At 42.3% G+C, this 25641-nt stretch overlaps 1 protein-coding gene across 1 annotated transcript in view; it reads right to left on the bottom strand.

Annotated features, from left to right (window-relative positions):
* MTA3 (metastasis associated 1 family member 3) overlaps positions 1–25641 on the bottom strand; it is a 206368-nt gene that overhangs the window by 57609 nt on the left and 123118 nt on the right. The window contains exons 9-10 of the mRNA XM_006265161.4: positions 19763–19951; positions 2581–2655 (exon numbers count right to left, since the gene is read on the bottom strand). Of these exons, the coding sequence (XP_006265223.1) occupies positions 2581–2655; positions 19763–19951 (264 nt within the window). The remainder of the gene's footprint in view (positions 1–2580; positions 2656–19762; positions 19952–25641) is intronic.

Here is a 25641-nt window from a genome sequence, read left to right as displayed (position 1 = left end):
CTGCAAGCGGGGTCTCTGCCCTGACACTGCTTGCCAGCCAGTGTGGGGGGTGCAGGTGCAGCAACACTAGGAGTGGGGGCTCTGCCCTGCCGCTGCTTGGCAGCCAGCACAGGAGGGTGCAGGATGCAAGTATGGCAGCGCTGGGAGCGGGAGCTCTGCTCTACCGCTGCTTGCCAGCTAGTGCGGAGAGATGCGGGATGCGAGCGCAGCAGCATCAGCATTGGAAGTGGGGGCTATGCCCTTCTGCCACCTACCCTCTTCCACCTGGAGTGAGCTGCACCTGCATCCTGCCTTGGCCCCCCGCCCCCCCTCCGCTGGGCAGGTGGCAGCAGAGCATAGCCCCTGCTCCCAGCATTGCTACACCCACATCCCGCACCCCCCCCCACCTCCCTCCCCGAGTATCGCGCCCCACCCCAGCTGGACATCTTGTCCCAGCCCCAATCCCTCCCTCCCCCACACCGTTTCCCTCCCCACTCCCTCCCCACTCCCCAACAGACTTACCAGCTGGAAGCAGCTATGTCAGCTGCCTGTTTAGTCTATGGCTGAATCACCAAATCTTTTCTGTATCAATTTAGAGCTTTTAACTGGTCTTCCGATTAGATTTGAATTTGGAGATTCGGTTACCGAATCAGGCCGAATCTCCTCCGAATCAAATCGGCTGCCGAAGCTTCACACAGCCCTAGTATCCAGGTTGCAGCTATATTGGTCTAGAGGAAAAAGCATTCAGGACTCATGGTGGAAATTATATCTTTTATTAGACCAACTAGATTTTTGCAAAACAAAATTCTTTAACTGCAAGTTTTCGAGTACAAGCACCTTCATCAGGCATTAGAGAAAAGATTGTAAAAGTTCTCTTGGGTAGACATGAAAGTTTGTATTTCACAAGAGATTTGAAGGTGGTAAAATCTCCTGTTTGGAAAAGATCACTTACAAAATGTGATTTTCAGCATAGAAAGGTTGGAGACCACTGGTCTAATAAAAGATATCACCTCTACCACAAGTCCTGAATGCTAAGAAGATAGAAAGCAGACAGAGGATAGACAAATGAGTGTAAAAGAGAAACATTTGGCCTATAGACTTTTTTTCTAATTGATCACGATGATCCTGAAAGAGCACTGCTGACCACCAAATTCTAGGATGTGATTGCAAGGATTATAAAATCAGAGCCCTGCAGTGCCATTTTTTATGGAATCACTTTTCAGAGTTAGAGATGTACTTTAAATGCAGTTAGGTTTCATAAGCGCGCACACACAGTCAATGATAGCATACCCTCAGATATCGTTGGCAGGAACAATGTTAGCCAGACCCCAAACTTCAGAATAGATGGTGCCCCTGCATCTTTCCCAACCATTTTAGAACAGTATTTCAGACCATTTTTTTCCAGAAAGCCAGTCAATCTCATAAACAATCTAAGAACGCTGATAAGCAGTTGTTTCTCAATGGGGGTTTTACTGTTAATTAGTTGTCAAAAAAATAAAAAAAGGAAAAAACCCTAGAATACACTCCTTTTAGCTCCCAAATTTATCAGTAACTATAACCAATTCCAGCAGGCAACAACCCTGTTATTTAAACTTTCATCTTTCTGATCAGTCCAGATTTTTTTACTGCCCAGCTGTCAAGAGAGAATTGAGACTTGACAAAGCAAATCTCTGGCTTATACACTCAATGAAGTATGCCTGAAGAAACATTTTTAGTTGTAGGTATATTTATAGCCTCAACTTCTCAAACTGCAAAACCTTTCCAAGATAAGAGTTGTGATATAAAGAAACAGATGAAAAAATGATGAGCTGATGATGAACAGAAAACACATGCTCCAATAGCACAGCAAGTTATAGTATTATTGTTGTCTGTATTACGGTAGTGCCAAAAAGCACTCATGGACTGGCACCTACTTATACCTCTCGCACAATAACAATGGACAATGCAGGAATGCTTCCAAAAAAACAAATTTAAGCTAAACAGAAACAGTAATGTCTCTGAGATGATGGAACAGGATTTTGAAATGTACTGACCTACCTAATAACACCACAGACCCACAAATTCTACTTTTGTCCTTCAGCATGAATTTTATTACCAATTTTAACTGTAGGCTATTGACTTAAACACTTAATATAAATAAAAACAGAACATTTTATAATATTTCGCAATAGCTGAATCAGTATATAGTATTAAAAATACATATTTTTAAGTTCTATGACCAAAATGCCCCTATTTTCAACATCTTAATGTAAGTATACAATAATTTTAAAAAATAAAATAAAGCACTATCACATTTCTACTGCATAGGGACTCAAGCAGCAGAAAACTTAGATGGCAGGGTACCACAACTGCTGTGTATCACTGAGAATATGAAAGACTGGATAGTAAGGAAGTTACCAGAGTGCTTTATAAAGAGTACAGAACCACTGAGCTAAAAACACAGAAAAGAACATAGCCACCCTTTCTCTACATTAAAAAAAAATCTAAAGGCACATCCAGGTGTCTAGAAAATATTTTAAATAGAATTTTTGTAGAAGTCCATTGTTTTAAAACTATGATAGAGCCATAAAGTTATTCATACTGATAGAGCAATAAAGTTACCTGCTGAACATATCTGTCAGTGGTTTTCCACATGTAATAATATTCAATGATGCTAGTCAGCGATTTCCAAGGGAGCTGAAAAATATTTGGCATAAATTAAATAAATCATAGCATTCAAGATAAGTTTAAATATTTACATCTTATTCATTAAAAAATGAGCATGCCTTCTCCTAAGTTAAGAAAAATACTGAATTTAGTGCAAATAAAGTATTAATTTAAAACGATGAGGATTGGGTATTTTTAAGCTTTTTAAATCATTGGTGCTCTATGATCAAAAGGCAATCCAATACAACAGCTAACACAGACGGTCTATCTCCCCCTCCCCCCCCCCCTCAGTCTAAAACAATGTCACATGGAAAACACTACTCTGATTAGAATAAATCATTTTCATAGGATTGAGGGCAGGTCTCACAGGAACTTAACATATGAAATTGCACCCATCAGAATACTAACTCATTGCTGTCTCATCACTGTCATCAGTAGTAACACAGCTGCTAATGTAACAGAGGCTGGCTGTCATGGAATAAACTCCAGTTTGCCCTTTGCAGCAAATACAGGCCTGATGCTGAAAATTTCTTGAACAACTGATCTTCCATCAGATTTTTACCTTTCACAAATGTAAATTTCAGTGTACGCTGAGAAAACAATTATGCTGACGTGAACATGTGAGAGAGGGAGAAGGAGAAAGAGAATGAACTAGGCAGCAGTCACTTCAAACTCCTACAGAATCTTGTAGCCCATCAGACAAATTATCTCTACTGGAAGGAAAGTATTAGTTATGTTCATATAAAAATCTTGTCAATTTTTCCTATTTATCTGAAAACATGTTAATATTTTGTGTATGGTATTTTTCATGAAGTTCACATTAGGAAACAGAATTAGCTATACATTAATCTTCTCTACTTTCCAATTGTGAGGTTGCTGTTACAATGCCTCAGCAATGCAAGATGTATTTTCTACAGTACCCTTTTGCCGTTTTAAAATGATGGCATGAAGATGAAATTTCCTTTAAAAACTATTAAAGAGTTCAAACAAGGGATTGTAATGCATGATACAAATTAGAGCACAGCTTCATTTTAACGGCAAAAATCACCTTGTAAAGTTTAATCTTGTGTGTGTGTATGAGATTAAACTTGAATCAAACAAGAACACACACACACACACCCCACCTAATTCTATTGCCCGTTTTAGTAATACACTATTCCAGTGCTGTCCACTTGTACTTACCATATTTTCGACATACTAAATAGCAACATAATAAAATCACTAATTATTTTGTAACAAATTATATATAATACTTTACACCACCTTTCAATATGCTTCCCATTTCCCCAGTAAACAGAAACATTTCTGAGTTTTGGGAGAACTCAATTTAAGCAATGGCCATAGAACAGAGGATGGCCTGACCTCTGTGGAACAAGCTTACTGACTGTTCAAACACTTGGGTCCACAGCTTCCCAAGGCACTACTGACTGCATGTGCTGCTTTAGCCTTCAGCTGGTGAGTCCTCAGAAGGCTCCTTCCGCAGCAGGCACAGAACAAGAGGGACGGCGGATACACTCACTCATTGGCCCCGGTTACCTGCCACTTCAAGCCTACCTTAGTATCTCCAAAGACACTCCTTCTCTTCCTGCCAGGCATACCCATTTCACGCCACCCTCAAAAGTTCATTGCTCAAAATGTTATTAACTCTTTACTGTGAAATGGCAACGCTAGCCTGAACACTCATTCAGGATGTCCAAATAGGCAACTGGGCTCACATAGGGACCAAGTCGTCTGGACACTTGGATAGTGCAGGACAGTTAGCTTTTCTCTATAGTGTTCAATCACAATTGTAGAAGCTTGCTGGCTATACTGAATGTGAAAATGCTGTGTTCCACATGGCTACCCACAGGATTGACTACTGAATAAAAAGGACTCCAGAATTTGTCCCAAACATAAACCATATCATGTAATAAAATAAAATAAAAATAAAAGCTTTTCAGTGGCTGTCTTTAACTATCAGAGAAGCTATGCATAGCTACAGAATCACTAGTTCTCATTACCAATTTTTATTAAGTACTGGTCACAGGATATTAAAATGACCATCTGTAAATGAAAGTATGAGGTTCATATAAAGGGAAGAATGACAGCGAGGCAGTAGTGACATGAAGACATACAGATCTGATCTGTGATTTTATCATATGCTCAAGGTACAAAAGCAGCTGTCAACTCAGTAGGAAAATGTGAAAATAAGAACTGTCTTGATTCTGTCTTCCCTAGTGCTGCCATAATTTAAAGGTCCTGATATCATTTCCATTATAAACCCTATTTCTCAGAGAATTAGAAGTTATTCTTCTCCAATGTGGCAGATAAGGTCTTGTGAGGCCTTTCAGAAACACCCCCACTCCCCTCTCCCCACACATACACCCCGCCACCCCCATGAACACTGCACCATTGTCAATGCAAAAGCAGCCTGCAGCAAGCATACGCTCCCTCAGGGGAGTGTATGCTTAGGGGCAACATGGGTTCATTAGAGGCAGGTCCTGTCAGACCAACCTGGTGGCCTTCTATGACCAGGTTACAAAAGCCTCGGACGCAGGTGTCGCGGTGGACGTAGTCTTTCTGGACTTTAGGAAGGTCTTTGACACTGTCTCTCACTCTATTCTCGTTAAAAAATTAGAAGATGGTGGTGTCAATGCCTACACAGTCAGATAGGTCGCCAATTGGCTGGAGGGCCGCACCCAGAGAGCGGTGGTGGCCGGGTCATTTTTGACATGGAGGGATGTGGGCAGTGGGGTCCCCCAGGGCTCGGTCCTCAGGCCCGCACTGTTCAACATCTTCATCAGTGACTTGGACAAGGGGGTGAAAAGCACCTTGCTCAAATTTGCAGATGACACTAAGATGTGGGGAGAAGTGGGCACGCTAGAAGGGAGGGACAGGCTGCAATCGGATCTGGACAGGTTACAGGGGTGGGCAGATGAGAAGAGGATGGGTTTCAATACTGACAAGTGGAGGGTACTGCACCTAGGGAGGAAGAACCAGCAGCATACCTACAGGCTGGGGTACTCCCTTCTCATCAGCACAGAGGCAGAAAAGGATCTTGGAGTCACTATTGATTCCAAGATGAACATAGGCTGCCAATGTAGTCTCTTTTTATGACCAGGTTACGAAACGCCTGGACACAGGAGGAGGGGTGGATGTCATATACTTAGACTTCAGGAAGGCCTTCGATACGGTATCCCACCCCATACTGGTGAACAAGTTAAGAGGCTGTGACTTGGATGACTACACAGTCCGGTGGGTGGCGAATTGGCTAGAGGGTTGCACCCAGAGAGTCGTGGTGGATGGGTCGGTTTCAACCTGGAAGGGTGTGGGCAGTGGGGTCCCGCAGGGCTCGGTCCTTGGACCGATACTCTTTAATGTCTTCATCAGTGACTTGGACGAGGGAGTGAAATGTACTCTGTCCAAGTGTGCAGATGACACAAAGCTATGGGGAGAAGTAGACATGCCGGAGGGCAGGGAACAGCTGCAAGCAGACCTGGACAGGTTGGACAAGTGGGCAGAAAACAACAGAATGCAGTTCAACAAGGAGTAATGCAAAGTGCTGCAGCTAGGGAGGAAAAATGTCCAGCACACCTACAGCCTAGGGAATGACCTGCTGGGTGGCACGGAAGTGGAAAGGGATCTTGGGAGTCCTAGTGGACTCCAAGATGAACATGAGTCGGCAGTGTGACGAAGCCATCAGAAAAGCCAATGGCACTTTATCATGCATCAGCAGATGCATGACGAATAGATCCAAGGAGGTGATACTTCCCCTCTATCGGGCGCTGGTCAGACCGCAGTTGGAGTACTGCGTGCAATTCTGGGCGCCACACTTCAAGAGGGATGCGGATAACCTGGAGAGGGTCCAGAGAAGGGCCACTCATATGGTTAAGGGCTTGCAGACCAAGCCCTACGAGGAGAGACTAGAGAACCTGGACCTTTTCAGTCTCCACAAGAGAAGGTTGAGAGGCGATCTTGTGGCTGCCTGTAAGTTCATCACAGGGGCACAGAAGGGAATTGGTGAGTATTTATTCACCAAGGCGCCCCCAGGGGTTACAAGAAATAATGGCCACAAGCTAGCAGAGAGCAGATTTAGATTGGACATTAGAAAGAACTTCTTCACAGTTCGAGTGGCCAAGGTCTGGAACGGGCTCCCAAGGGAGGTGGTGGCTCTCCCCTACCCTGGGGGTCTTCAAGAGGAGGTTGGATATGCATCTAGCTGGGGTCATCTAGACCCAGCTCTCTTTCCTGCCGATGCAGGGGGTTGGACTCGATCTATTGAGGTCCCTTCTGACCCTAACATCTATGAATCTATGTGGGGACACGGTCAGGAAGGCTAACCGCACCGTGTCATGCATCTATAGATGCATCACGAGCAGGTCCAAAGAGGTGATCCTCCCCCTCTATGCGACATTGGTCAGGCCGCAGTTGGAGTACTGTGTCCAGTTCTGGGCACCGCACTTCAGGAGAGATGTGGACAACATCGAGAGGGTCCAGAGGAGAGCCACTCACATGATCAGGGGGCAGCAAGTCAGGCCCTATGGGGAGAGGCTATGAGACCTGAACCTGTTCAGCCTCCACAAGAGAAGGCTTAGAGGGGATCTGGTGGCTGTCTATAAACTGGCCAAGGGAGACCAGCAGGGAACGGGAGGAGTCCCTGTTCCCCCAAGCACTACTGCAAGTAACAAAGAATAACGGCCATAAGTTGACAGAGTAGATTCAGGCTAGACATCAGAAGGCACTACTTCAGTCAGGGTGGCTAGGTTCTGGAACCAACTTCCAAGGGAAGTGGTGCTCACTCCTACACTGGGGGTCTTCAAAAGGAGGCTAGACAGACACCTTGCCGGGGTCGTTTGACCCCAGCATTCTTTCCTGCCCATGGCAGGGGGTCGGATTTGATGATCTGCTCAGGTCCCTTCCGACCCTACCAACTATGAAACTACGAAACTCCCGGTGGTGTTGCATGGACTGCTCAGTACATGCGTTCCATCTTCCTTGCACTCATCAAGATGCTTGTCCATGACTGTCTGTCACATGGCATCGGCATCACGTACAGGATGGATGGCAACCTTTTCAATCTCCCCCATCTCTGTGCCAAAGCCAGTTACTTCAGCCTTGATTGTAGAACTTCAGTATGCCAATGATTGTGCTGTCATTGCACATCCTGAGGAGGACCTACAAATGGCCTGTTGGCATTAACTGCTTCTCTCAGGCATACCAGTGCTTTAGATTGACTCTTAACATTGTAAAAACAAAGGTACTTCACCCGCCTGCTCAGGGCCAATCAAACCCCACTTCCTCCTAGCAAAGATCCTCACTGACAGACAGGATCTGAGAACAATGAACACTTTGCAAACTTTGGCAACCATCTCTCAAAGAAAGCCAATATCAATGAGGAGTTCCAGTATAGGATCCAATGTGTCAGCTCTGCCCTTGGAAGACTGAATTGTTGTGTGCTCAATGATCAGGACATCAGGACTTGAAAAAAGCTCCTACTATACAATAGGGCTGTGCGAAGTGGGCAGTATTCAATTTCGATTCGAGGGACAATGATTCAATTCGCTGATTCGGATCACGGTCCTGGTTCAATTTGGCTGAATCTGAAGATTTGATTTTGAGTCAAAGAATAAGCGATTTGGCCATAGACACAGCTTTATATATTTTTTCTATGTACCTCAAGGTACCAGGTGCAGCTTGTGAATGCTGAGATGGTGGAACAGATAGAACATACCACGGGAACGCGGGGGGGGGGGGGGGCGGGGGAGAAGAGTCCCCTGCACACTCAGCAGTGGACCCAGAAGCGGGCCAGAAGTACTTCCAGTCCACTTCTGGGTCCACCGCCGAGTGCCCCCCTCAGACCCAGGAGGCACCAGTTTGATTCAGAGAGGTTAATGAGTCTCCTGATTCAGTTTGGATTCAGAGATTCGGTTGCCAAATCGGGCCAAATCTCCTCCAAACTGAATCAGCAACCAAAGCTTTGCACACTCCTCTATACAAGGCTGTGATAAACCAAACTCTTCTCTGTGGCTGTTTAGCTTGGGTGACTTACAGGGACCACCTGAAAAGTCTGGAACAGCATCACAAGTGCTCCCTCCAGAAGATCCTTGGCACAAAATGGAAGGATTGTTACACAGATGCTAGTGTCGTGGCCGATGCTAAAACCAATATTATGGAACCATTGATTATTCAGCATCAGTTGTGGTGGACAGGGCATTGTGTGCTCATGTCTGATGTATGTATACCAAAACAACTGCTATACTTCCAACTCAGCCAAGGACAAAAGATATACGGGGACCAGAGGAAGCACTTCAAGGACACCCTCAAGGCAAACATTAAGTAGTGTGGCATTGACACCACAGATTGGGAAAAACTAGCCCGGGACAGGGCTACATGGTGACACTTTGCAAGAGAAGGTATATCTTACTTTGAGGAAAACCATCTTGCCACAAAGGCATTAAAATGATGAACAGAAGGAAAGGAAACAAGACCAAGAAATCTGTGGTCCAACCCTTCCTTTAACCACCACCTGTAGTGTTTGCCAGAGAGTCAAATTGGGAAAAGAAAGAAATCACATGCTACGAAGCTTAGAAAAAACAAGGCGGACAAAGAGAGAAGGGGAGGGAGACAGGATGAGGAAAAGCTCATCAAAGCAAATGTGTCTGGGTCTAATGGACAGGGGAATGTGGGTGGAGGGGGAGCAGAAAGGTACAGGAGAGGGTAAAGGGGAACCTTTCTTAAATGTTAAAGCAATAAAACAACTGGCAAAGACTAAAGAGATGCGAAGGCAGGGAGGATTAGAGCCAACTGCATCAAGCAGCAGCACAGAAGACTTGTAAAGTAGTAGAAATGTGAAATTTAAATGGACAAGCATGACAGTGTATTGTATCTATAAATATCAGAAGTGTGCTATTGAGGAAGAGGTGGAATAAGATTATGCCAATACTGAGTGGGGTAAAAGTGGACATATGTTTGCAGGAGTGAGGAATCTCATAGCAGAGGGATTACAAGCATTTTGTAAAGAGATGGGTATGTGAACCATCATGGTGGGCAGGGTCAGAAGCAAACAAAGCAGCTGGAGTCATGATTTTGCTCAAGAGTGGAAATGCGGTAAGTGCAGGTGATTGTGGAATGGAAACTGCAATGGACAGTGGTGGACTCTGAAAAGAAAGTGTTTAAAATTTTTTAAAAATATATATGCACCAGCTGAAAGAAAAGGAAGGATCTCCCGGTTCAAGAAATTAGAGGTATATGTAAGGCAGAGGTAGGTAGCAAATTCTGGTAGGGGATTTCAATTGTATTATTGAGGCGGGGGCAGAACTAGGCAGCTTGTCAAAAATGTGATTAATACAATAAATGGTTTAAAGGATGTATGGGCTGATGAAGTGATTGCAAGGATGGAACCACGTGGGAAACAGATGTCAAGGATTGATTTTATATTAATATCAAATGGACTAGGGATTGGAAAGAAGGAGATCTTAGATGTGACCTTCCATGATCACTGGATGCTGAGAATGGAAGTGAGTTTAGAAAAAAAAGTGAAGGTAGGGGGAAAGGGATATGGAAGTTAAATGTTCGATTACTACACGATGAGAAGATCTGTCAAGAATATGTGGAATTCTATAAAGGATGGAGGATTCTGAAGAGATATTACAAAAGAGGTCTGGGAGTGGTGGGCTATGATAAAGAGAAGAACAAGAGAATTTTTCAGAAATATTGGTCAAATAGAAGTGAGGAAGAGTGTGGAGGAGCTAGAAGAGCTACAGGCAAGGAAGCAGGAATTATTAAAGGGGGTGGTGTGAGTACAAGTGAAAGAAGAACTGAAAGACAAAAAGCAATGGACTGAATACTAGAAAATAATGGAGGGTAGGGAGATAGAGAAGGATTTTGCAGAAGGTGTGGTAATTTTAATATTCAAGGAAGGAAAAAAAGATGCATTAGGCAACTGGAGGCCAATAACACCTTTAAACATAGACTACAAATTGATAGCAAAAGTATTGGCCAAAAGAACGTCCAACTGTTTACAGATGTGATACAAAAACAAACATGTGCCATTCCTTGGAGAAGGATATATAATCCTATGGTTAATGAGAGATTGGATGTACAAGAGCAGAAAAGAAACACAGTAATGATGAATTTAGACCTGGAAAAAAGTTTATGATACAGTTGAACATATTTAAAGTATTGAAGAGGATGGGGTTTCCGATGAAGATAATCAGATGGGTCAAAGTGCTATACACTAAAGCAGGAAGTAAAGTACTGGTAAATGGTTACTTGAGCAAAGCATTCCCCATACAAACAGGAGTAAGACAGGGATGTCCACTATCCCACTATCTTTTTGTGTGCATGATGGAGCCATTGGCACAGAGACTCATGATAGTAAGCTGTTCAGTGGTGTGAAGATACCAGGATGAGGAGAAGCTAAATGTACATTATACGTGGATCATGTGACCATAGTGGCTCAGGACAACATATTAATGAAGAAGGTACTGCAGCATACTGTGGACTATGGTGACATGTCGGGGTGAAATTAAATAAAAATGTATGTTGACAGGTGTGAGGAACTGGGAAAATTTATATAAGTTCGGGCTGTGGGTGGTAGAGAATGTAATCAAGATCCTGGGAATCCTAATGGATGCTGAAGGGAAATAAACTTCTCCCAAAGGCATAGGAGAAGTTAGAGATAAGAGCGAGACAAATAATGGGATCGTGGAGTGGTAGAATATTATCTTTCAAGAGTAAGGTGGATGCAGAGAAAACAATACTCTTGCCAATTGTCCTTTACACAGGAGTGGTGTATCCATCGTCATGGCAATATAAAGAAGGATACAGAGGCAGATATGCATTTTTGGGGGGAGGGGGAAAGTAAAAGAAAAAGGTAGCCAGAACGAATGTATACAAAGACAGGGAATTAGGAGGTTGGTGAATGCCAGATTCAGAAACCTTTGTGTATACTTTTTTGTATTTTCCATAAAGAGATAACAGAGGGGATGGGGAAGTCTGCATGTTTCTGCCATTATCTAGCAGGAAGAACGTTAAGAAGATGGGAGATGTAGGAGAGAATGGAAAAAGCCGTGGGCATGGCAGCCACTCATCCACTATGCAAAGATAGAGAGCTTTGTAAGGCTAAATAAACTTGATGAAGTGGGATTAGAGTGTTTGAAAGACTGTAAACAGGTGATTCATATGATAAGAAAGAAAGACAACAATAGTTGGGGATCTCATGGAAAGACAGATGGCAAAATGCATGCAAAGAAGTGACAAATAACAGAGTGAAAGGAGAACATACAGCTATCATATGGATGATGATACAGAATATTTTTCCTGTGAGGTGCATTCAGCATAAATGTGGCTTGGTAAAATTGGTGATGTGCCCAAGACAGGAATGAGGAACTGAAGAATCTGTACTGTATATATTTTAAGACTGCCCTTTTGTGCAAGGGGTATGGGAAGGGATGTGCCATTTTTTGAGGGCAATCAACAGGAAATCTGACTTAACATATGAAATTCACGTTGTATGGGTTAATGCCTAAAGGACTGGAGACACAGAGACCGAAAACCATACTATTTTGTGGAACAGTAGCGATATGGAAAGTGAGAAACCTACTGTTGGTCAAGGGACTAGTTTTCACCAGAAGAACATTTTTGCAGTTAGCAATTTATGAATTGAAATGCTATGTGGATCAAGATGCAGATGAGATGGGAAAGGACAATTATATAAAAATTAGGGTTGAAAGGGACCTCAGGATATCATCTACTCCAACCCCCTGCTGAAACTAGGACCAGCCCCAACTAGATCATCCCAGCCAAGGCTTTGGCTAGCCAGGTCTTAAAAACCTCCAAGGATGGAGAGTCCATGTTTCAGTGCTTTACTACCTGCCTAGCGAGAAAGTTCTTCCTAATATCTAACCTAACCTTCCCTTGCTGCAATATGAGACCATTGCTTCTTGTTGTGTTATTTGCCACCACTGAGAACAGTGTAGCTCCATCCTCTTTGGAACCACCCTACAAGTAGTTGAAGGCTGCTATTAAATCCTCTCTCAGTCTTCTCTTCTCTAGACTAAATAAACCCAGTTCCCTCATCCTTTCCTCATAACTCATGTGCCCCAACCCCCTCATCTTTTTCACTGGCCCTTCCTGGACATCTTTTCTTTAGTGGGGGGCCCAAAACTGAACACAGCACTACAAATGTGGCCTCACCAGTGCTGAATAGAGGAGAATAATCACTTTCCTTGATCTGCTAGCAACACTGCTACCATTGCAGCCCAGTATGTCATTAGTCTTCTTGGCAACAAGGGCACATTGTTGGCTCATATTCAGCTTATTGTCCACTGTAACTCCCAGGTCCTTTTCTGCAGAGCTGCTGCTAAGCCAGTCAGCCCCCTGCCTGTACTGGTGCTAAGTTCCATCCTAAGTGCAGGACCTTGTACTTCTTATTGACCCACATGGCATTTTGTTTGGTCCAATCCTCCAATCTCTCTGAATACTAACCCTACCCTACCCTCTACCTTGGTGTCATCTGCAAACTTGCTGAAGGCGCACTCTATGCCAGCTTCCAGGTCATTGATGAAGATATTGAACAAAACAAAACTGGCCCCAGAACCGACCTCTGGAGCACTCCACTTGATACCAGCTACTAATTAGACACTGAGCCATTGATTACTACTCTCTAAGCCCAGCACTATATTTGCCTTTATCCAATCATCTGGGACCTCTCCCACTAGCCATGAGTTTTCAAAGATGATGGCCAGTGGCTCTATAATCATATCAGCCAACTCCCTCTGCACCCTTAGGTGCATCCCATCCCATCCAGCTCCATGGACTTGTATATGTCCCGATTTTCTAAATAGTCCCCAACCTGTTCTAATGCTACTGTTGGCTGCTCACCTATTCTCCAAACTGTGCTGCCAGGTGCAGTAGTCTGGGAGCTGACTTTGCCTGTGACGACTGAAGTGAAAAAGGCATTGAGTACTTCAGCCTTTTCTGTATCCTCTGTCTCTAAGCTGCCTCCCCCATTCAACAATCATACTTTCCTTGATCTTCCTCTTGTTACTGAAATACTTGTTGCTACCCTTCTTGTTCCACTTAACATCCCGTGATACCTGCAACTCCAATTGTGCTTTGGCCTTCATGACTTCATCCCTGTATGCCCGAGCTATACTCTTATACTCCTCCCTAATTGTTTGTCCATGTTTCCACTTACAAGTTTCCTATTTGTGATTTAGTTAACTCAAGAATTCCCTGCTAAGCCAAGCTGATCTTCTGCCATACTTGTTAATCTTCCTGCACATTGGGATGGTTTATTTCTGCACTCTCAGTAAGGCTTCTTTAAAGTACAGCCAGCTCTTCTCCCCCTCAGACTGGGTTCCCAGGGAATCCTGCCCATGAGTTCCCTAAGCGAGTCAAAGTCTGCTTTTCTGATGTCCAAGGTGTTCTCTGCTGCTGCTCTCCATCCTTCCTTTCAGGATCCTGATTTCAATCATCTTGTGGTCATTGCTGCCCAAGTTACCATCTACTAGTACATTCCCCACCAATTCTTCCCTGTTTGTGAGAAGCAGGTCAAGAAGAACATGGCCCCAAGTTGGCCACTCCAGCACCCGCACCAGGAAGTTGTCCCCAACATCCTCCAATAACTTCCTGGATTGTCTGTGCACTGCTGTATTACCCTCCTAGCAGATGTCAGGGTGATTGAAGTCCCCCATGAAAACCAGGGCTTCTTATTAGGAAACTTCTGCTAGCTGTTAGAAGAAAGTCTCATCCACCACTTCCTCCTGGTCTGGTGGTCTATAGCAGACCCTTACCATGCCATCACCCTTGTTGCTCTCTCTGATCCTAACCCAGAGACTTTTGATAGGCCTATCTCCGGTTTCATACTGGAGCTCTGAGCAATCATATGGCTCTTTCACATAAAGTGCAACTCCTCCTCCACTTCTCCAAGAGGCAGAAAAGAGATAGAGGAAAGCAGAATGGCAGTGTTTATTTCAAAAGGACAAAGGTATGGAGTGGAAGTTGTTGTTTCCTCCTGGGCTGGGGGTAGTTTGTGAGAGGTTAATGTGTTAATGGTGAAAAGGGGTGTATAAAAAATAAGGTATTGTTGTATGGGAGGTTGTCAATTTTTACGTTAGTATAATTTCTTTTAGTTGTTTGTAATAAAAGGTTCACATCAAAATCTTGGTCTTTTTGGCCTAGGGTTACCATATTTCCAGTTTCAAAAGAGGAGAGAACACCTGTTGGGGGTAATATAATTATGGGGGGGAGGGGATATGGAAAATGCCCATGCCCTGCCCATGTCCCTCACTCCCAAGCCATAGCCCTCCCCAGCCCTGCTGGTGCCCCTCACTCCTGACCCGCAGCCCCCTGCCCTTCCCAGCCCTGCTTCTGCCCTTTACTCCCAGCTTGCAGCCCCCTGCTGCCCCAGCCCTGCTGCCCCCAAAGGAATTCCCCACCCTCTTCCCCCGCTGGAGGGGCAGGCAGCCCCAACAAGCACCTGCCCTCCCTCATACGTGCATGCGTGTGTGCGCATGCGCGCACGCGCACACACACACACACTCCCTTTCTCTCTCCCCAAGTCCTAGCCTTACCTGCTTGCAGCTGCCAGGGCTTGTGAGCAGATGCATGTGATGCCCCTCCCCAACTCCCCCCTCCCCCCGCACCTCCTTGCTGGGGTAAGCCAGGAAGCGTTGAGAAAAACTTGGATGCTGAGCAGAGGCGGAGCAAAAACCTGGACACAGAGAAACCCTAGTTTGGCTAAGATCAAATGTAGCATTTTTGGTAGCAAGGGGAAAGTGTCAGGGCTGCCTCTGGCCCTCCTGGCATCCAGGCCCAGTGCCAGCTCCCTGTGGAGAGAACACACACCTATTTTTAAGGGTTCCTCAAAAAAAAGGGTCCCATCAGTATGTTTGCCCAATGTGGGCCAGGTGTTTTATGGGCATGCTCAGCATGGGCTGCATTCCATCAACTTCAGTTGGCTTCCATGACTCAGCACATGCTGCTTAGAGCAGCAATTTAATGATAGACACTGTATTTAACTGGGAGGAGGGGACTTGCAATGTGAAAGTGTAAGACACAGGGTTTTTTACCCCCATGCTGATTGGGGAGGAATGGGCAGGGTGGGTGGAGGGGCGAGAAACACAAAACTTATCTTATATTCAAATAAATATGGTAAATGTCTACATTTACCAAGATCCACTGGGTCCTCTAGAGACAGCTAGGCTCCCACATTTGTGTTACTGTGCAGGCAGAAAAGTTACTTACTTAGACCAGCTGGCCAGGCATTACTTTTGCCATGATAATCTGCTCCCTGACAAGCAACAGACTGACATGATGAGCACATATTCAGTTCAGCACAAAACAATGGTGCTAATGGTAGTGTCCACCTCTTGGCCAAGAGCCTACTGCCAAGAAAACTTCATAGAATCATATCATAGAATCATAGAAGTAGGGTCGGAAGGGACCTTGTAGATCTTCAAGTCCGACCCCCTGCCTGGGCAGGAGAGAAACTGGGCTCAAGTGACCCCAGCCATGTAGGCATTGAGCTGCTTCTTAACTTGCCCAGAGGCCCCTGCTATGTTGCATATATTATGCAGTTGTTTAACTGCTTAACTGCCCAATACATTTAGACCAGCCACATGTCCAAAGTAAGAACAGTCACAAGTGCAAAGTAATTATCACACAATTAGCTGGAGAACCATGCAAGAAATTTAGACTAGCCAAACAGGCAAAGTAATTATCATGGAATAAAAATTACTATCCAGCTATAAAAACAGCCAACCAGCTATAAAGCCAGTGCTTGAAATTGTGTAACAACTTCCATAGCTGGTTTCTATGCAGATTTAATTTCAATGTGTAGTAGGACCCTGACAAACAGAAATCTGAGTTCAAGCTTTCTTCATTCTTAAGGGATTTAAATCCCATTCTCTTACTTTCTAGGAGAGTGGCCTAACCAACACAGCATGGGCAGGGAGAGGACACTCCATCCTTCTAGTTGAAGGTGGGATATTGGCAACCAAGAGTACAAAATACAAAGGATCAGCAGGAGAGCAAGCAAGAGGGAGTATATGTAATTCTGACTATATCTCTAAGTGACTAATGTGATATGAAAAACTGTGAAAGACATGCTTCGTCAAAGGGGGTTTGTGCCCTTCATGCCTGAAGAATGGTGTTCATGCCTGAAAGCTTGTAAAGAATAATTTTTCCAACTATTTAGCTGGTCTAATAAAAGATAACACTTTCACCCCAAAACCTTGTTTGCCTATGTTCTGTTAGTGACATTCCAGTGTTGACATACTGCTTTTCTGAAGGTAAAAAGAGCGGCGAAGGATACAATGCAGTTTAATCTGTCTTCAGAGAATTCAACTGATCTCTGCAGTTTTGGCTCATTTTGACTCAAATATTAACACTCCTTCAGCCTTTTCATTTACTCTACATTCTCATATCACAAATGAGAAAAAATGTCTTTTTACTTCTCTTTGATCCACCAAACATGAAACCAAAATATTTTAAACAGATTTCAGTAGGCTGTTTCAAATTGTCATCTTTTAGTGCATTACTGCAGAAATAACTTCTGAATCAAAGTTCTAATAAATCAATGGAAAGGATCATAGAATTCAACTATATGCAACACCATATAATTAATTATATAGATAATAAGAGAATTATGTGGTAAGTCCCAACAATATTAGATTTATTAGGCTGTATTTTATATAAAGGTTCAATTTACAAAGGGTTAATATACGCTTAATAGATATTTGTTGGACATGATAAATGAACAACGTATATATCAGAAATTGTTATATCAGTTGAAAATGCTAGAGATAATTATTAGCAACTAGTGCCCTTTTAGATACTAAAGCATTTATTTAAATATCTATTAACCTCATATTACCTCTTAATATACTTTTATATACTATTATACATTAAATCCTTAATGTAGAAAAGTGTGAACACATTCGTTATTTCCTTAATTCAATAATTTTCTTAATTATAGCTATCTTGAGTGTATAAACAGAACTGCTACACACTTAAAAGTCATTTTCTAAGATGAATATGTGCTGAGTCCAGTAGACATTCTGCGTGGTAGGTATAAATTTGTTAAAATGTCAAGCTCTTCAGAGACATAATCTCTTTGCCTTTCTGCCCTTATTCATTTACATTTATTTAATTTTAAAACTATGAAAGTGCTGAATTGACAACACTGGAATCCAGGATGACCAGCAACAATTTTTGTGCTCTCCAAAATTTTGTGCTCATTTTGAGAGAATATTCTAACTTCTTTTCCATTAAATACTTGTCACTGCTGTAAAAAGTCTCCTTAGAAGAACACCTAGCAATACCAGCTGCTAACTGTGATAAGAAAACAAATGGTGGGGCACCCTACTGCAAGGCACTGAGCTGAGATTTCATAACATGGGCTTAATCACAATGAACAAAAACATTTGGAAATACACAGATTAATCATAACTAGTTAATGAACTGATTACATAATTAATCATAACTAACTGATTTACTCTGTTTAGTTCAGACCACCACAACCAACATGAAGAGATAAGCGTAATTGAAGAGGTAGATGTTGTGCAGTAGTTAAGGCTCTAAAAAAAGCCTAACACTACAAAGGCTCTAAAACATGGGAAAAAACAAATGGCAAATTATCAACTACATGGGCAGTCAGTGATTAGTTTCAATTCCATGCTACTACTCTGCACTATCTAGATATTTGCTGTCCAAAACTGCAGTAGTCCAAAAATGGACCTTACAGTTGGAAGGGATCAGAGACCATTTCCCTCAACTTTACTAAATATCAAAATATCTAATGCATGAGGATACCTCACCACAGAACATTTTTTAAAGCTTTAAAATTTTAATGATTGAGTTCAGATCTCCCTAGTGATAAACATGGAAGGAAAGGCTGGTATTTTCAAAGGCACCAAACTGTCTTACCATCCTCTGAAAATCCAAGTGAAAATACATTGGAACTTAGCATAAAGGAAAGCTCACCTATTAAACCAAATCTTTTAATAGAAGGTATTCTAGTCATTTCACACCAAGAAAGAACAAGACATATTTTTCCCATCTAGGCTATATGAGGGTTGTTCAAAAAGTATCGAGACTGATGCTGCATGAAACAAAATATTTTATTTACAGGGGTTTTGGCTTAATCTCCTTCAAAGTATGCTCCTTCTGCAGCCACATGCTTCTCCCAACATTTCTACCATTGTTGGAAGCACCTCTGATAAGAGATTTGTGGAATTGCTAAAAGCTGCCCAGTCGCATTTTTGTTTTATGATTTTCACATCACAAAATCTTCTTCAAGGTTTTCTTTAGTTGAGGGAAGAGAAAAAAGTCACATGGGGCCATACCAGGTGAATATGGAGGCTGTGGCACTTGTGGGATATGTTTGGTTAAAAATTGCTTCACAAGCTGTGCTAAGGGGGCAGGAGCATTGTCGTGGTGAAGCATCCAAGAGTCAGGCACCCACTTTTCTGGTTGTTTTTCTGGTCATTTAATTCCAAAATTGCCATTTAGAATAGAATGACATGAACCTACAGAAATTCCAACTTCTGCTATCTCTTGGACAGTCAATAGCCTATCATTTCCAACCGAACTGCGAACCACTGCCGCATTGTTATCATTTTGTGATGTTGAAGGGCGTTTGGAACACTCATCGCTTTCAACTGATGATCGCCCTTCTTTAAACTAATGATACCATTCAAAACCTGTTGCATGGCTCATAGTGTCATCACCAAATGCTATTTTAAGTAATTCAAATGTTTCACTTGCTGTTTTCCCTATCTTCATGCAAAATTTAATGCACACGTGTTGTTTTGGACACTATGACATAACAAAAGGCGACGCAAGACACAAACAATCTTTCTTAAACTGCTGGCCACAGAAAACTGGGGAAACGCCATGAGCTGCAAACCTGTCCAGAGGAGTCCCAACATGCCCAGATGTGCTCAGCAAAGCCACGCCCCCCACCCAATACTTTGTACCACAAATACATGTTCAGTCGCGATACTTTTTGAACAGACCTTGTATACATATATATTTAAGCAATATGAAAGTTTATTTTCCTGAAATTAATCTTCTATGGAAAATAATTACAACTATCACAACCAAAACATGTTAAGAACGCAAGGAAGAAGCGTGTCAATTCAGTACTTACAAAGTCTTGTCGTATGTCATTGAAGTCTTTACCATACTTTTCCAAAGCTTCTTCAAATAAACTAGCTTCTGATGCTGACCATTCTTCCATTTCATCTCTACAAAGAACAGGCCCTCCAAGTGGTACTAGAACACTAATGGCACTGCTCAAGTCATAGTTGTGTTTATGCAAGGTATCCATTGCATGAAACTAAGAGAGATAGAGAGAGAAAGAAAGTAAAAATAAACCACTGAATTAAAGAGTCATGAACCACAGAACACTTCTAATGAAAGTCTTATATTTTATATCATATTATGAAGCATGTCTTGTTGCTAAATTTAAATGCATCCTGTTGCATATCATCTGACATAGATTATTAGAAATGCCCAAATTATTCTAATAAGAGTTATTTTGGGGAAGGACAGTTCATGATAATAAAAAACTACAGTACTTAATTTTATTTAATTCAGATAAATTGCCTATGCATTATTAGCATGCTTTTTATTTTGACAGACCTTCTTCTGGTATAAGTGGGCACAGGCCCACTTAACCCAATGAAGACATGCCAAATGGCACCAGACGAGTATCTGGCAAGTTTGTTTTCACTGAGTAAGGATTATAAATAATGCTAAGCCAGATATGCAAACTTCTACTGGTCCCAAACTGTCAATCAATCGATAGGAAAGGAAATTACCATTTGTATTATTGTTGTCGTTACCATAATGAGAAAAGAGTAAGAAGATTTTATCCAGGTATGAAATGCTTTCATGAAAAATTATACATGGCTATGCTAAACAATTATACATGGCTAGGTGATGGGCATTTTTCTTTGGTAGAAGGCAGAGAAAAACAGAAGCCACTAAAAAAGAAACTGCATTCTATGTTCAATTGCTTTGAAACAATCACTGAAGACTCCTATCACTAACAAGCAATGGGGAAGATAAAAAATAAAGAGGTGCATTGTGAATCCACCTCAGAAAAGGCATGTAACAAATAAAATGAATGGTTAACCCAAAGTCCTTTCTACAGCTACCAGCAGCTGAGAGACCAACAGAACCAATGCTGTTCTCTTCAGTTGAACAGTCAAGTTGTCCCTTCATTCCTTTTACAGGTTTATGTAGCAAATTTTGCATCAGAAATTAAGTCTGAGATAAAAATAAGAACACCATCATGCAGCCTATCTTCTTTATTGTAAAATTTAATGGAAAAATGGTCACTTTTGTCTAACTTAAACATTTTTTTTAAAAAACACGTTTTAGTAAAAAAGACACAAATAACTTAGAGAATAACATTCTATTCTGAATGTTAAGATGACAAGCTCCTGAACTAACATCCTTTTTTCTTTATTCAGGCTAAAACCCCAACTCTCCTGTTCAGGTAGACTCCTGCATCATGGTAGGCAGGCAGGAGCCTGCCTACCATAGCCCAGGGACTCCCAAGACAGGGGAAAGTTTCACAGTAGTTTGGGGTCAGAAGGGACCTGAACAGATCATCTAGTCTGACTCCTCGCCACTGGCAGGAGCACACACTGGGATCACACGACCCCAGACAGGTGTTCGTCCAACCTCTTTTTGAATTTACCCAAGGTAGGAGCGAGGAATACTTCCCTAGGAAGTTGGGTCCAGATCCCAGCCACCCTAACAGTGAAATAGCGCCTCCTACTCTCTAACCTGAACCTATTCTCAAGCAGCTTCTAGCCATTGTTCCTCATCACCCCAGGTGCTGCTGGGGGGAATAGGGCCCATCCTATTTGCTGCTGATCTCCCCTAACGAGTTCGTAGGCAGCCACCAAATCCTCCCACAACCTCCGCTTGCTGAAGCTGAACAGGTTCAGGTCCCTCAGCCTCTCCTCATAGGGCCTGCCCTGTTGCCCTCCAACCAAGCAGATGGCTCTCCTCTGAACCCTCTCAAGGCAGGCCACATCCTTCTTAGTGTGGTGCCCAGAACTGGACGCAGTACTCCAATTGTGGCCTGACCAATGTTGCGTAGAGGGGGAGCATCACCTCTCTGGACAGGCTTGAGATGCATCTTTGGATGCACGACAAGGTGCAGATGGCTTTGCTGGTTACGGTCTGGCATTGGTGGCTCATGTTCACCTTGGAGTCAATAATGACTCCAAGATCCCTTTCTGCCTCTGTGCTCACAACGGGGGAGCTCCCCAACTTGTATGTATGCTGTGGATTCCTTCTCCCCAGGTGCAGCACCCTGCATTTATCTATATTGAACCCCATCCTATTACCATCCGCCCACTTCTGTAGTCTGCCTAAATCTAATTGCAGCCTCTCTCTCCCTTTGAGCATGCCTACCTCTCCCCACATCTTGGTGTCATCAGCAAACTTGGACAACGTGTTTTCCACCCTCTCGTCCAAGTCGCTGATGAAGCTGTTGAACAGTGTAGGCCCCACTATTCACATCCTGCCAAGGTCAAGTACGACCTGTCTACCACCACTCTCTGGGTGCGCCCCATCAGCCAATTTTTGACCCATCCAACTGTGTAGGCATCAATGCCACAGTCGCTTAATTTATTAATGAGAATGGGGTGAGGGACAGTGTCAAAGGCCTTTTTAAAGTCCAGAAAGACTACGTCCACAGCGACAACATCATCCAGGGATTTAGTTACCTGGTCATAAAAGGCCATCAGGTTGGTCTGGCAGGACCTGCCTTTGATGAACCCATGTTGATTTCCCCTGAGCATGATCTCCCCTGCTGGCCCTGCACAGATGTGATCCTTGATAGTTATTTCAAGGGTTTTCCCCAGGACTGATGTGAGGCTTATGGGCTTATAGTTTTCTGGGTCCTCCTTTCTCCCTTTCTTATAAATGGGGACCACATTAGCTAGTTTCCAATCTCCAGGCACCTGGCCTGCGGACCACGATCGCTCGTACAGCCTGGCCAAGGGCACAGCAATGACCCCCGCCAGCTCTCTCAACGCCTGCGGGTGGAGGGCATCAGGGCCCGCAGATTTAAAAACATCCAGCCCTTCCAGAAAATCCCTAACTACATCTGCATAGACCCGAGGCCTGGCAGCGCTATCCCCAAGATTGGCCCTACCTGTGGTGGGAGAACTGTCCTGGTCCCTGTCCAAGAAAATAGAGGCAAAGAACCTCTTAAAAATTTCGTAGCCACAAGATTACTATTTGAGTCTAGCAGGGGCCCTACATTACCTGCCCTCTTCTTACTCCCTTTAGATCTGAAGCCAAGCTGGGATACACCACAAATGAGGGACTATAGGATGGGAAGGGGGATTTTGAGCTCTCCCAAGCAGAAACAATGAAGAAATTCTCTGAAGAAAGACAACAACAAAATCTTATTGCTATAATTTAATAATATCTTGAATAAATACATTTTAGAGTCCTGGCCTGCAGAAGTCAAGTGTTTCGACTCCTAATTCACAAAATCAGAAACCTCATGTGTAAAATTCAAAGTCACATTTCTTTATACTTTATTTTCTTTCGAAAAACATCTCAGGCTATGATTTGTTACCCCATAGACAAGATTTAAGAGCTAATTCCGCTGAGAGAAGCAAGAAGAGAGATTCTGTCAATCTACTTTAGATTTCTTTAAGATGCTTATCATCATCAATCTACGCACTACACAAGATACAGCAAGTCTAGAAAAAAAGTCTTTCAGGTTTTCTACATTCTTCCCTAAGGCTTTTATTCTTCAGCATTCAGTATTTCCAACAAGTGAAATAAAACTGCCTGTACTGCATAGCCAGAAAGCTAAACCACAGTCCTGCAGCAATGAGATGTGGAATTCCACCGTGTTTCAAAAACTCTTCCTTTTTTATCCTTCAACTAGTTCATCTCACAGTGTTTGCTGTCTTTTGGCAGGGACAGGGACAGGAGGTACTTTTCAGAGGTCCCATTAAACCAAAAGATTCCACTGCAGGCCCTATTTTTCATTGGCCAGCCGTACTAAAATATAAGCATGAGGCAACAGGGGCTGTTGACCAATTTGGAGCCCTACATAATGGCACAATTTGCACAGCCCTAACGCCACCCCCTGAGCAGAGATATCTTGGTGCTTCTAGTTATGATTCTTCATCTTCACCTAACCATACAACTGGGGAAGCTAAAAGACAACCCCTGGCTTGCCAGTCATCCAGTGGAGTCCCTGCAGCTTGTCCTACATCTACAATCAACCCAAAATAATAACACTTATTTAACAAAAAGCTTGATTAAACCACCTCCTAATAGAACAACCAATTAGGAATATGGCAAACATAGAGCTTAGGCACTGCTATTTTCCCATCAATTACACTTAAAGTGTAATGCCAAACTGCTAACATGTTCAGTACAGCGTATTGAGGATTATATACCCACAGAACATCACTTCCCAAGTGCTAATCAAATACACTATTCACCACAACCTTTTTCTAATGAGGTATCAACTTTTAAGTACTACTCAAAACATGTCCTCCAATTAACATGGGAATATATGACAGGCGTGAATCCTATGAGAATGAGCATCTTTTCTTAATTTAGGGGAAAGACATCATGCATTGACAATAAGAAGGGTTTAAAAACTCTTAAAAAGCAGACAAGTGAAGGGAAAAATGAACAAATATGATGATTAAAGCTGTGGTGTCTCCTCTGCTGTCTCATAATAAGATATAGCTTCCATTAAGTGTAATGGAAGTTAATAGATCATTTGCAAGGCACAAATTTTCATACTTCTCATACACTAAATGCATCACTTCAGCAACATTAATATAATATGTACCTTTACACAAAAATGGAAAAAATACAGTATTAATCACTGAACTGTACAGTAAGAAAGGTATATAATCTGTAGTATTTACAGGAAATTCTTGATCCATTTAATATTTAAAAGATGAAAGTGTGCATAAATGTCAAAGTGAAGAACTACTCTAGTCTGAAACATTTACAGTGAATAGGAGTACATCGTGGAAAGGAAAATCAGAATGCATCTTTTATGTTTGAAAGCTTAAATATTATTGAGGACATTATATTCTATAATAAAGTATTGCAATTGCCTTTATCACATCACAGTTATCTAAAACAAGATAGTTTTCCATTTAATTGCTTTTAGTATCTATAAACTGGGCAAAAGTGAAACATTTTTCTTATGATCAATACATTTGATATGAAACAAGTATTTACAGTAAAGCAGCCAGATGGTGACCAAGTTAAATGTGATTTTAGCCAAATAACTATAAGTGTTCTCTTTTAATTCTCTTAATATATTTTCAGTATACTGTTATTTATGATCCTCTTTATGTTCACCTCAGTTAGTCTGCAAATACAGGGATATATCTAACTTTTTAACACTGGTTTTTTAAACAATGTATTAATGATATAGAAGTTTCAAGTACAGTTAATATGTGGGCATTTCACCATTAGTGAAATACTCACCAGTGGAATAAACCATTTATAAAATTTGGTTCTGTTTATGTCTATCAGAATACAGTGGTATTTGGAGTTACATATGAGTATCATATAAAAAATTTAAAAAATCAGTATGACCTGTTTAAAGTGTATTATTTTTATAATATTTAAATTAGGCTTCTGGTCAGTATAACTAAAATTATTATTCTTGACAAATTATGAGACAGCAAATCCCATTATGCTTGCTTTACAGAGTACATATTAGTTACTCTCTATTGTCAGTTCTGGCATTTACCACAAGTTATATTTAACAAGAATGTTTTATTTATGATCTACAATTGGCCAAAGGCAATCTCTTGAGCTTGTGGCTGCATGGTCCAAATCTAAGGGCCTCCCACTGGAGTCCTAGGGAAAGTCTAAGGTTTTCAAAGCATATCTATACCGTTTCTGACTGCAGTGCCATGATGAATGCATTATCCCCATCCACACCCACCCACCTGCACACACACGCTCTCATTCAAGAGTCTGTGTGGCAAATGCCACAAAAAA

The sequence above is a fragment of the Alligator mississippiensis genome, chromosome 1, assembly GCF_030867095.1.
Source record: "Alligator mississippiensis isolate rAllMis1 chromosome 1, rAllMis1, whole genome shotgun sequence".
NCBI lineage: Eukaryota > Metazoa > Chordata > Crocodylia > Alligatoridae > Alligator > Alligator mississippiensis.
The sequence above is the reverse complement of the archived record's forward strand: the minus strand, read 5'-3'. Positions and strand labels throughout refer to the sequence as shown.